General features: G+C 48.3%; 1 protein-coding gene across 3 annotated transcripts; it reads right to left on the reverse strand.

Moving 5' to 3' along the window:
- Positions 1-455: 455 nt before the first annotated feature.
- On the reverse strand, positions 456-10,394 carry SNX11 (sorting nexin 11). Of its 3 annotated transcripts, none has more exons than XM_029929020.1 (8): positions 10,289-10,388; positions 8,029-8,088; positions 7,000-7,054; positions 6,489-6,575; positions 6,099-6,199; positions 4,081-4,176; positions 3,647-3,859; positions 456-1,967 (listed from the first exon to the last, which is right to left on the reverse strand). In XM_029929020.1, exons 3-8 carry the CDS (start codon positions 7,039-7,041, stop codon positions 1,694-1,696), a joined length of 813 nt encoding a protein of 270 aa, XP_029784880.1. In that variant the 5' UTR covers positions 7,042-7,054; positions 8,029-8,088; positions 10,289-10,388; the 3' UTR covers positions 456-1,693. The 3 variants fall into 3 exon arrangements, with proteins under 3 accessions (XP_029784880.1, XP_029784881.1, XP_029784879.1); XM_029929021.1 differs by lacking the exon at positions 10,289-10,388 and adding an exon at positions 8,212-8,358; XM_029929019.1 differs by lacking the exon at positions 8,029-8,088 and having other exon boundaries at positions 10,289-10,394.
- Between the last annotated feature and the right edge of the window lie 2,835 nt (positions 10,395-13,229).

Here is a 13,229-nt window from a genome sequence, read left to right on the forward strand (position 1 = left end):
TGAACTTCTTTTGACATTTTGGATTTGCCTCTGTAGGTTTTCTATCCTCGCCTTGCTCTGCTGCATCATATAAAGGAGGGGCCCAGGGGAGGCGGGCAGGAAAGAGGGATGGGTCCCAGCCAGGGCTCTGCATCTGCCTGTTGACAAACTTTATTTCTCTTTCAGCACCTGGCACATCAGACAGGCTGCGAGGATGGAAACGGCAGCAGGTAAATTACACCTAACGAGGTTCATGCCCACAAGTGCGGGAAAAGCCAGATCCCCACCCTCCAGAAGACGACCCTTCCTCCGGCGGTGGGCTGGAGCTGCGCGCACAGTGCTGGAGAGCTGCGGCCCCCGGCTCTGAGCCGTTATTTCCACGCTGATAAATTCATGATTTATGAAAGTAACGACCGCCAGCCCTCACTCCCTCCTCCTTTGCTACAGCTTGTTAGACACGAATGGCAACAACAGTCTTAAATACTTGGAATTTTATTTCAGGCCAAAGCCCCTCAACTCTGAACCAAATGCCATGACAGGCCCACAGCCCAGGCTGGTAGTAAAGGAGCCCCCGGACGGGGTGGGGCGGCTGGAGGAGGCAGGGGTGGGCGAGGGGAGAGCCGCACAGCCACACCTGAGTGCCCGGCCACGCACAGAACCAGCCCGGAGCTGGCAGCTCTCCTCCCCGCGCCGGCTTCTCAGCGGGGAGGAATTACGGCAGCAGGAGGGCAGAACGCCTCATTGTCTGAAGGCTTGTCGTTCCTCATCTCCATCCCCAGAGCCCTCTCCAAGCACAAACAAAGCCCTTGCGTCCCATTGGACTGAACAGACGGCCTCCCTGCCACACAGCAGAGGGACGCTGTGGTAGCTGAAGCCCTGGGGGCAGGGGCTGTTACTAAGGGAGAAGAGAAGGATTCAAAAAAACGAGGAGCCCACGCTAACCCTGCAGGAAACATAGTCACGCCTCTGCTTTATAACCAGAGGGGACAGCGACAGCTCAGGACCCAGGACCCAGGACGGCCTTTTCTAAAACAAAACCCCCTGGGCCGCTGCCTTTTCTCCGGCTGTGCTGACCACTCCTCTTCAGCAGATGGCCGTGAGCTATTCCATGAGTCTCGGCCCCACACGGTGAGACTGAGGTCTTGGGGTATGCAGGGAACGCCGGCGACAGGAGTCACAGCACCGTTCAGTTCCATGGTATTAGTGAAGGCGGGCAAGGGGGTGGGAAAATCAGCGTTCACCACCGGGTCAGTGAGAGGAGGCAGGCAAGAGACCAGCCTCCCAGAAAGAAAGTGCTCCAAGGGCCGCAACAAAAACACAGCCCCTGGCAATACAACTATGCAAGCATTTCCGCTGGGTCAGTATTCTATAGGACAGCTTAACATCTGCCCCCAAAACCAGTCACCTGAGGCAATGCTCCCTGGCCCATTCAGGAACATCTAAAGAAACTCAGCTCCCAGGGGAGTAAATACACCTCATGTCTCCTGCAAAACCAACGGCCCGAGGGCCTAAAGCCTAACTTACAGCTGCACAGTGTTTAATTCCGTGGAGGAAGCTTGAGGAGCTGTTGCCATCCACCTCTGTGCAACCAACCTGAACAGAAGCGACCGTAAGACAGTGGTGGCCCAACTGCCCACACCTGCCCTGTGCCCGATCCCACTCCGACCAATCCCTGTGCCGCCTTGGAGCAGAACTCAGGACTCAGACCAGAAGCTCATTTTTCCAAAACTGTTTCTAACTGCCCAGGGTCCAAAGGCACGGCAGGGTCCCCTGCCGCGGCCCTCCTCACTGGCTGAGGAGCAGATGTTCCCTCATCCGGTCTTGTAAAATCACAGCATGATGGCGAGGGGGAGGGTGGCAGAGGGGGGCTTTCCAAGGAAGGAGCTTCAGAGTCAACAACAGGAGCCCACACCTCCAAATGGTCCTTTTCTTCCCTGGGAGGTGGGGAGGGAGAGCTCCTCCTGCCCGATCTGGGAAGAAAGCAGCAACTGGGAAAAAAACAGGAAGGGGAAAAGGAGGGGATGAACGGAGAAACAAAAATCCATGGGTAAGCACAAGTGAACAAGCAGCAAGACAGCCACATAAATGGAATATTATTTGGCCATAAAAAGGAATGAAGCGCTGAACTTCTCTACATACGGATGCACTGTGAAAAGACACTGTGGAAGGAGCCAGTCACAAAAGACGACCCATCGTATGACCCTGCTTGTGTTCAGAATAGGCAAATCCACAGGTGCACAAAGTAGACTAGTGGTCATCAGGGGTCAGGAGTTGGGGAAAATGGGGAGTCACTGCTCATGGGTACAAGGTTTCTTTGGGGATGGTAAAAACTGGGGTTCTTGGGGCACCTGGGTGGCTCAGTTGGATAAGCCTCCGACTTTGGCTCAGGTCAGATCTCACGTTTGTGGGTTTGAGCCCCGCATCAGGCTCTGTGCTGACAGTTAGCTCAGAGCCTGGAGCCTGCTTCTGGTTCTGTGTCTCCTTCTCTCTCTGCCCCTCCCCCCTCTCATGCTCTGTCTCTCTCTGTATCAAAAATAAATAAAAAATTTTAAAAAATAATGAAAAAAAAAAAAACTGGGGTTCTCCCATCCAAGTACTAACCAAGCCTGACCCTGCTTAGCTTCCAAGATCAGACGAGATCAGGTGCGTTCGGGGTGATATGGCCGTTGAGAAAACTGGGGTTCTAAAATGGACTATAGTGACTGATGGTTGCACAACTTTGTAAACAAATTAAAAACTACTGAACTATAACGTTAAGACGATGGGTTTTAAAATATGTAAACTGTCTCAAAAAAGTTGTTAATTTTTTTTATAAGATTTTATTTTTAGGCACCTGGGTGGCTTAGCCGGTTGAGCATCTGGCTTCAGCTCAGGTCATGATTGCACAGTTCGTGGGTTCAAGCCCCACATCAGGCTCTGTGCTGACCACTAGCTCAGAGCCTGGAGCCTGCTTCGGATTCTGTGTCTCCCTCTCTCTCTCTCTGACCCTCCCCTGCTCACACGGTCTCTCTCTGTCTCTCAAAAAAAAAAAAATAATAATAATAATAATAATTTAAGATTTTATTTTTAAGTAATCTCTACAACCAATGTGGGGTCAATCTCACAACCCCAAGATCAAGAGTCACATGATCCAGAGACTGAGCCAGCTGGGCACCCCAAAATTGTTACTTTCACAGGGTGGGGAGGGGCACCTGGGTGATTCAGTCAGTTGAGTGTCTGAATTCAGCTCAGGCCATGATCTCACGGTTTGGGAGTTTAAGCCCCACATCGGACTCACTGCTGTCAGCTCAGAGGCCGCGTTGGGTCCTCTGTCCCCCCTCTCTCTGCCCGTCCCCTGCTCATGCTCTCTCTCAAAAATAAAGTAACCATTTAAGAAATTAATTAGTTAATTACATAAAATGGCGGGGAGAGAAATAAAGAAGAGAATAAGAACGTCTACTCTTCTTTTCCCCAAGTTTCAATAGGAGAGCCTGCTACCTCGGGACGAGTCAGCCCAGACGCTCAGGCCCTGGCCCGTGAGATGGGAGAACCATGCACAAGGGGAATGAGGCCTCTTCTGACAGACTACCTAGGCTGTGACAGTACTATCTCTACCAGTGGACAGCTCACTGGCCCAGGCTACAGAAGTCCTAGCCCTCGGTGCCTCTGAAATGAGAGCTCCAGTTACCTCTTTGGCTGGTCTCCTTTAGCCAGGTGAGAAGGACCTCGCCTCTCCTCCTGGACCCAGCCGCAGTTTGACATAGCGTAGTGAAGAATGGCGTCGGAAACGGTCATGGGGCTTCGGCCCTGGACACAGGCTTCGATCTCAGGCACCGAGAGCTGGCTTTGCAGGAAGAGGTGTAGCTGGCTGTCCGACAGGAGGACCACACTCTGCAGGACCCTGGGGAAAACACGGACGCACAACACAGCATCACCCCGAGCAGCTGCTCTCCCCAGCCCCACCTGCCGAAGGGCTTCTGGCTCAGGGAGCGCTGACGGTATGGAGCGAGCAAGGCATCTACCACAAACGCGCCTATCTGTTCAAAGGACGCATACTGCCTGGCCCCGCCCCCGCCCCGCCCGCGCCTCGGGAGGCAGTGCTAGCCCACCACATCCACTCACTTTTCCAGGAAGTGCTGCAGACCTTGCCGGCGCTTCTCGATGAACTCATCTGAGCTGCCAAAGAAGGTTGACTTCCCAGGAAGTTCAGGTACAGGGCTGTGGGGCCACGTAATGCAACACCCAAAATAAGTGTAACATTAAAGACAGTCAGTCCACCCCCTGATCAAGGAAACCCCCTAAAAAGAGGCACAAATCAATACAAGTAGTTTTTAATAAGGTGGGGGGAGGGGTGCAAGGCTAACATTGACCGCATGCCATCCATGTGTCAGGCACAATGCTAAGTGTTTTACAAACTTTATTTCACCTACTCCTCCTGAAATCCTCATGAAACCCGTATTATTAATGTCCCCACTGCAGTAATAAGGAAAGAGAATCAGAGAAGTTAAGTAAATTTCCCAATGTCACACAGTTAGTAACCAGCAGAGGTGGTATTTGAATCACATCTATGACTTCAAAACTTCACTGCTACTATACATTGTTTACAAAACCCACTCCCACCATCAGCTCTTAGTTTTGTTTTGTTTTGTTTTAAGTGTATTATGTATTTTGAGAGTGGGGCGGGGGGCGGGGGGAGAGAATCCCAAGCAGACTCTGCACCGGAAGCACAGAGCCCAACACAGGGTTCTAACCCAAGAACCAAGAGATCATGACCTAAGCCAAAACCAAGAGCCAGATACTTAACCGACTGAGCCATCCAGGTGCCCCTGTCAGCTCTTAGTTTAAAAAGGAAGAAACTTGGGGCACCTGGGTAGCTCAGTTAAGTGTCCAACTTCGGCTCAGGTCATGATCACATGGTTTGCGCATTCGAGGCCCGCATCAGGATCTCTGCGGTCAATACAAGAGACTGCTTCAGATCCTTGTCCCTCTCTCTCTGCACTTCCCCCATTCACTTGCGCTCTCTCTCTCTCAAAAATAATAATAAATTTTAATAAATAAATTAATTAATTAGAGAGGAAGAAACTTGGATATGTAGATGCAGAGCATGCTAGGTCCCGGCATGTAAATTAAAGACTACCTCCTCCAAACCAAGCAGGTCACATGCCTAGAATTTTCTAAAAGTAGTCGAGTTGTACCAAGGCATCCATAAACTCTTTAACTCCCTAGCTTCTATTATGAACATATTAAAAAAAAAAAAAAAAACAATAGGCCAGGGAGGCCTGGGTGGCTCAGTAGGTTAAGCGTCTGACTTCGGCTCAGGTCATGATCTCACAGTCCATGGGTTCGAGCCCTGCATCAGGCTCTGTGCTGGCAGCTCAGAGCCTGGAGCCTGCTTCAGATTCTGTGTCTCCCTCTCTTTCTGGCCCCTCCCCCACTGATGCGCACGCACGTGCTCTCTCTCTCTCTCAAAAATAGACATTAAAACAACAACAAAAACAGGGCAGGCAAGAGGATGCAGGATCTGTCAGAGGAAATTTCAACTGGCTACCAGGACCTGACCCACGACAGCGGTTTCATCAGTCCCACATATTAACTAACTGGCCAGGGTACCTGTCCCCAGAGCATTCAGTGACTGCCCTGCCGTGGAATCACTGTGCTAAATGGTCTCCAGTTTTAGGACTTATTTGGGATGGTATAAGTGAGGAGTGAACAATACTCCATTCCCTACGGCTCTCAGTCTGTTGTGTCTCTAGGAAAATGTCTCTGCACAAAAAAGAAGAAAAAATAAGATTTTTTACAGGTCAAATGGACAGGAACACCACTGCTCACGTTGAGTCCAAGTGCTAACAGGTTTCTGATAACTAGTGATAGGCACATATAAAATGCCAGCAGTACATTTGTTTAGCCCTGGATGAATATGCGTATAAAAAAAAATATTTTTGATACTTGTATGACTTTGTTAGGTCAGACTACTAGAAAATAAGAACTCTGTCTTTCCTTTTTCCACTGACTTGAAAACAATTTAAGAACACAGTTCTCAGTTTCCTAAGTGCCTGACATGTTGCCAAGTGTTTTATTGTGAACTCGGGTTCTCCCATAAGCCCCCGCCCCAGAGCCAGGAGAGGCAGAGGCGGGCTCACACTAAACCAGCGTTCCTCTGCAGCTGCTTTCTCAGCCACACGAACTCACGGTAGCGGCGACGCACACAGGACGTCTTGGCAGTAAAGGCCTTGCTGTTGGTCTACAGGAGGAAGTACATGAAAAAGGAAAAAAAAACCAGGTAGGAAAAGACCAAGTTTACATGAACTCCCCATGGTCCCTCTCCATCAGGCCACAGTCCTGATCGGGGGGTCCCCACTGGAGCAAGGCGCCACCGCCAGGCAGCCCAAAAGCAGCTCTCACGAATATCTCAAGCTCATTCCCCTCCTCCCTCCTTTTCTTCTGTCTCTGGACTGTCAAAATGCCCACGAACCGGTTCTGCCTCAGCACTGGAGAGTGCTGACCCCAATGCAGAAGTCCGATGCACTTACGTGGAGAAATATCTTATAATCCACATAAGAATTCCAGGAGCCCTCATTCTGCACGCGGGGGTCCTGAACACGCACAGTGATCACCTCCTGGAGGGAAGAAAGGCTCCTTCAGCTCAGCCACACAGTAAGGGAACGCTGACAACACAGGGGGCCAGATTTTTCCAATCAGTACCAACTTTCATTCATCTATCCATTCAATTCAACAAGTATTTATTGACTACCCACTCATGCATCAGACACTGCTCTAAGGCACTGGGGGTAGAACTCAAACATGAGACAAAAATCCTTGCCCTCTCATGAATGTGACATTCAGCTACATTCCAACGACCGGAAAAGGCCAAAACAGAGCCTCATTTCCCCGTATGGCTTTGCTATAGATTTCCTTCTCCTGCCTTTCTTTCGAGCTCATCAGAACCCCCACACTATTACTGTCAGTAGAATGCCACGGAGCATCTTTTCCCAAATCCCATGGAACTTTTACCCACCTGTTTCCTGGAGACCACACGCTTACCTCCTGCTCTTGGTATTCCAACATCCTACACCAAAAGCCCATTGGAGGAAAACATCTGATGAGGGACAGAAGACAGGGGAACAATAATGATTAGTATGCCTCTGTTCTTATACCTCTATACCAAGGCAAAACCCTGAACATTCTTACTTGAACCCCTGGGAAAACCCAGGCAAGTTTTTTTGTTCTCGTGTAAAACGTAAGAGGAAGCAAAAAAAATCCCCCCGTTAGCTCAGTGCCAAGCTAAAAACCCCCAGATGATTTGACTCCCTTCGCAGACCACTGCCAGGACCCTTCCCTAGGCCACCTCGAGCCAAAGCATGTTTGGGTTTGTGCAGTGTTCACCTCCAGCAGCCAGAACAGGCAAGTTCAGCTGTAAAATCTCTGCTTGAGGATTGCAGGTGAAAGCAGCGTCTCGCGGGCACACACAACACACCCTTCCCAGTGAGCCTAACACTGCCCCCTCCTGGCGGTTTAGAGACAACCACACCCCACAAACACCAAGGCTTTAAAAAGTCTCTTTGTCTCGCTGACCGTACCGGTCTGGTCACCTACCCGGAGGTAAATCATAGAGCTGGAGAGCTCCGGGAGCACCTGAGCGGGTTGCCCAGTTGCAACCTTCCTTTGTCAAATCTGTTCTCCGGAACCCAAGCCAATGGTTCCAATCATTTCCTCTCTCGACATGCTATCCGGTTTGTACCTCTGCCCAAGCACCCCACAGCTGCACAGGTCGGCTCGGGATGTTTTCCGCTCCTTTGTAGAGATTCATTAAAGCCTAAGTCCCTGATTTCCCCCAATGTGGCAGTTTACATGTGCAGCGACATCGCCCACTCTGACAAGGGGACCATGAAGCCTACAGCACAGGGTTACTCTAGTCCAAAGGGGCCCATGATGTCACCTTCTGTTAAAATACAGCACTAATCTTGTTACTCCTAGAACCACTCCAACAGCATCCACCCAGGCTGCCGCCTCCACCCCCTTCTCCTCTCTTAAGAGCGGAACAATAAGGTTTAATTTCCCTTTCCAATTTACCTTGAAATGAAAACTGACTTCAGCCAATATGTACTGCCAACAAATGATCCAGGCTGGCTCCTGGGAAAACAAGACTATCTCTAAGCTCTCCCTCTCCTCCCCCCCATGCCCATTCACACACCCACTCATTTTTACAGTCCTACAATTAATTTTAAACACATTCTCTTATTAGTTCTGCCTTACCATTAGAAGATGTGTAATGAGCTTCCTTGTATTTTATGTTTTGCTAACACAAGGCTAATGTTTCAAGAGAAGGGGAGCTCATTTATGCCACAAAATTAGCAGAGCAAACAACTTTCCCAATTCTTTCCAGTATACCGGAAGATCTCTCCACACCAACCACTGCACACAGAGACAAAACCGCGTGGCATATGACAGGATTGGGTGACACTGTTGAGCAAACCAGAGATTCTTGCCAACAATCTGATTGTCCATCTGATGCAGTCACCATCACAAAGGGTCCTAGACTGGAAGGAAATTCCAATTCCATAACACCCAATGTATAACATCTCCAATATGTGGAGTCATATGCCTGTGACCAAAAAGAACAGTCCGACTAGCCATGAACAGTTAACCACCTCAGATTTAAAAAAGGAAAATAAAATTTTCTCTTTTCAGGCATTTGGCAAATTGCCAGCACAGAAGCAAAGGGTTCAATACTTTGAAGTGTCTTTTTCACAAAAGTAACAATGGAAAAGATGAGGACAAGGAATCCTAGTCATCCACACACTCAGTGGGCTCACACCTTCTCCTGTGACTTGAAAGGTCTGCCAACCCCAGGACCATGATTTAGTAATTAAATGGTCATCAGTCTGAGGCTCAAAAAGTTTGTATAGAGTCCTGCACCACCTCCAAGTGCAAGTTTCTCTCCTTACCTTCAGGGCTAAAACCACTCAGAAACAAACAGCTATAACCTCGCTTAAAAAAAAATCCTAGCACCCCTAAGATGCTTATACTTAAATCTAAGTTTAAAGGGCACTCACAAAGCCTCAACTATAACTTGCCCTTAAAATCACTAGACACTGGAACAAATACAAAATCCTAGTCTCCAAGTAATAATTTCTAGTAACTACTATTCTCCATCAGCTTCCTCCGCATAGATGCCACTCCTCACAAGGAAATGCTCAGTTCTGCCTGTGAAGGGGAAGGAGGAAGTTCTTAATTTTGGCTCGTGATCTGGGAGAGGGATCCAGGTCATTTAAATAAGGGAAAGTCAGCGATTGTCTCAAGCTCCATTCGCATGGCACTCAGCACTAACTGCACTCCCTGGGTCCTTTCAGTCACATCCAAAGCTTCCTTTTCTCCATCTGTACCGGCACCAATATCTCTGGGAAGAACCCAGTGGTTTGGTTTATACAAAGCAGATTCCTTGCAAAGCTTTCCAGTGTTCTAACAATTCAAGACTTTCCCATTTTCACCCCCATGTAAATTACTTCAAAAAGAGGTTAAAGTCAAAAGAGGTGAGGGACGCCTTAACCAGTAGGCTAAGCATCTGACTCGTGATTTCAGTTCAGCTCCTGATCTCATGATTCCTGAGATCAAGCCAGGTGTCTGGCTCTGCGCGGATAGCGTGGACGCTGCTTAAGAGTCTCTCTGTCTATCTAAATAAGTGAATAAACGTTTATTTTAAATCAGGTGATAAAAGTGTGGTGAGCCACCAAGGCTCCTATCCCTTCTTACTCATTCTTGAGCCCTTGGTGCCAGATGGCAACTCAAAGCTCTCCTTCCTAAAGACCCACAAGTAGTAAAGGATGCTCCCTTTTGCCACCAAGTTCTGTACATTCCCAACCAAGCAGCTTCACTCCAGCCTTCTGTCCATTTGTGATTTGCCACTCCTTACACGTGGAAGGCAAATCACAAAGGCGACCACAATCTAGCAAGAACTGCCTCTATCCCCGTAAAATATGTGTCACTACTCCTACCCCTAGTCGTTTGGGTAAATGTCCCCAAACTTCTACTCTGACCACTCCCCCTACATTCTTAACGAACTAAAAGCAAAAGGGTCCCATGACCCTTCTTTTCCTTTGACTATTAAGCTTGGGGAGTGGAAAGCAAAGATGCTTTATACTTTGAAAACAAATGAAAAAGCCAGGCTTCCTTCCTTGGATCCGGAGCAAGCGCCCGCCTTCATCCCGGGACGGGAGACAGCCTCTTTCCTAAGGCGTCAAGCGAGAACCCCACCTCCAAGCGCCACTCTTGACGCTCAAGCCTCACTGGAGAGCGGCACTCACTCCCCGCGGCCCCGCCCTCGGCCCCTCACCTGAGAGCAGCACCCACTCCCCGCAGCGACAGGGCCAGCACCGCACCATAGAGCCTGAGTCTCGGCTTCTCCTTCCGGGTGAGTGGCCGGTGCCCCGTTGCACGACGGGAGAAGACTCCCGGCCAAGCCAATCCCAGGTGCCCAGGACGCCCCTCCCCTGCAGGCCCCAACTCTCAATGGAGATTCCCGCTCCGGAGGCGGCACGCTCGCCCCTCCCCGGCCCCGGCCCGTGTCCCGAGCCCCTGAGACTCTCTCGGGACACTGGAGGGGTGGACGCTGATGAGGAGCGGTGCCCAGGCTCAGGCTGCGGGTCCAGAGCCGTGTCCCGCCTGTCGTTGTCAGACCCAGCCAATCAGCGGCCAGGGAGCCTCATTTAGGGTCCGAAGGAGCGCCCCCGGACAGGGAGGTGTGAGGAGGTTGTCGGTCTCCATTTCTGTCTGGCCGAGGGCCACCTGGAGTGTGGGAGGGTCGGGGAAGAAAACGCCCACATTCCTGGAATGTCTCAGCCTCGAGAGTTTCCCCATTCTAGGCCACTGGGTTGCAGTTCCCCCACGGAGTTAATCAAAGGAGGGTCAACTCCCTGACGAACTCACACTGGTAAAACCACGGCTCGTCAGAGCGAAAAGTGAACTGAGATGGCCCAGCAAACACCTGTTTCACTCGCGGAAACAAGCCCAAAGAAGAATCGGACAGCTAGTTAGTAAAAAAAGAAGAAGAAGAAGAAAATACGTTGGATACGATGATTTTTTTTTTTATGTTGTTGAAACGTCTTTTAACAACCCGTTTAAAGGTAATTTTTGCAAAGATCATAATGTCAAGGAAAAAGTTAGGGTCACAAAATGCAAGCTCTGGAGTTAGTCGGCTTTGGTACAACACCCAGCACTACACTGGACTGTGGGGTTTTAACCTGATCCTAGATCTTTATAAGTCTTAGTTTTCCTCATCTGCAGAGTGGAGGTTCTTGCACAAACCTCAGCGCAGCTTTTCTCAAACTTTTTACTCTCAGGATCTTTTTACATTTTATTTAAGTAAATTTTACGCCCAACGTGGGGCTGAAAATCATGACCCCAAGATCAAGAGTCACATGCCCTGAGGACTGACCAGCCAGGGAACCCAACATTCTTAAAAATTGATTAAGAGCGTTTGTTTATGTGGGATATTCACCATATTAGAAATTAAAATTGAGAAATTTAAAAACATGTATTAGTTCACCTAAAATAGTAATAAACCAGCACATGCTAATATGTTTTATGAAATATAACTACACTTTCCAAAAAAACATTAGTGGAGTGGCATTGCATTACAATTTTTGCAAGTCTCTTTTTGCAAATCTCTTTAACGTCTGGTGTCTGGCTTAATAGAAGACAGCTGGATTCCCATATTTCCTCCCCACTTTCTCTGATTTGCTATTTTATTTTGGTCTAGGAAATGAAGAAACTCCAGTCTCACACAGATATATAGTTAGTAACTGTGGATACTAGCAAAACTCCACAAATGGCAATTTCTTAAAGATTAATTGCAATGGAGAATCTGAAACCACTCAGAAAATATTGGTTTACTGAATTATCAGATCTTCCAAATATTGATGCATTTCACTATTCAACATTTTTTTAAAAATCACATTCATTATAATCATCATTGATCTCATCTGGAAAATCTTGGGACAGCTGCAAGCTCACTTTGGTGGATACCAAACACCTTTTCCAAAATGCCAATTTTTTTCTTGAAAGCTCAAATTTTATCAGTAACAAAAGTACTGTAAGTCATTTTTCCTTCATGTGCCAAGCTCCTTCCATTCAAATATTCAAGTCTGAATAACCATGGTTTCCCTATGGTCCAAACTTGTGTTCCAAAGTCCCCGGCCAGACCATCCTGAACAATCCCAATCTCAGAAACTAAGCAGGGTCGGCCTGTAATGCCCAAGTTGCAGTATCCCCGAAAGACCAGAGACCGCCAGGGAGACCGAGTCACGCATGTAATAGCCACGGGCGGTTTTATTACGGGCTTACGGGCTTAGGCCGGCCGAGCCTAAGCTGGGCTCACAGACTTTACCTGCGCAGTGGATTCATGCTGAGAGCCCTGAACAAGGGCTGAGCAGGGTTTTTATGGGGTTTGAAAGGGGGAGTTACAAGAAATCGTGCCATCCAATCATTATTGTATAACAGCATTGGCAGCAACTTTAACCATACACATTGTTCAGAGCATTCGTAACTTTTGGCGGGACCCAATCGCAATATTTAGGGTATCTTTGAAATTAACCAATTACAGAGCGAGTTCAGGGTCTTGTTTGGTGACTATGGGGTTAACTTTAACATTAGGTAACAGGGTCCTATCTAAAGTTTCCATCTGTAGGCCTCACCTTTAGGAATGTGGAGAGTGGTAGCTGGCCTTTCCTGATTGGATATTGCAAAGTGGTCTCTCCTGCCATAGGAAATGTGTAACTGCCTAATAGTGCTGGAGAAACTGAACCTTAGACCTTCTAGATCAGAGAGGGAACTTAAAGCCTGTCATGGCGTCTGTTTGGTTTAGCCTTACAGGCCCTGCTTAGTACTTAGATCGGAAAAATGGCATTCTATGGGGGAAAAAAAGCTCATTCAGTTCACACATTTCAATCACACAACCCTATACTTCAGTAAGCGGCAGAAGGGCTTTATGTACAACTCCCATTTCATTACGCAGAACATTTAGAAGATATATACTCCAGAAGAGAGATTTCGCAAAACGAATCATTTGTACTTCTTCGTAGTCTTAAGTGAAAGTGGTTTTTCTTTTTTTAAGATTTTAGGTAAACTCTATACCCAACAGGGGGCTCAAACTTACAACCCTGGGATCAAGAGTGAGCCAGAGTAAGCCAATCAGGCACCCTGAAAGTGGCTTTTTTTTGGTTTGTTTTTTTCTTTTTGAAAGTGGCTTCTTAATTCTTTTATTGCATAGGTGTGGC

The sequence above is a fragment of the Suricata suricatta genome, chromosome 17 (genome assembly GCF_006229205.1).
Source record: "Suricata suricatta isolate VVHF042 chromosome 17, meerkat_22Aug2017_6uvM2_HiC, whole genome shotgun sequence".
Taxonomy (NCBI): Eukaryota; Metazoa; Chordata; class Mammalia; order Carnivora; family Herpestidae; genus Suricata; species Suricata suricatta.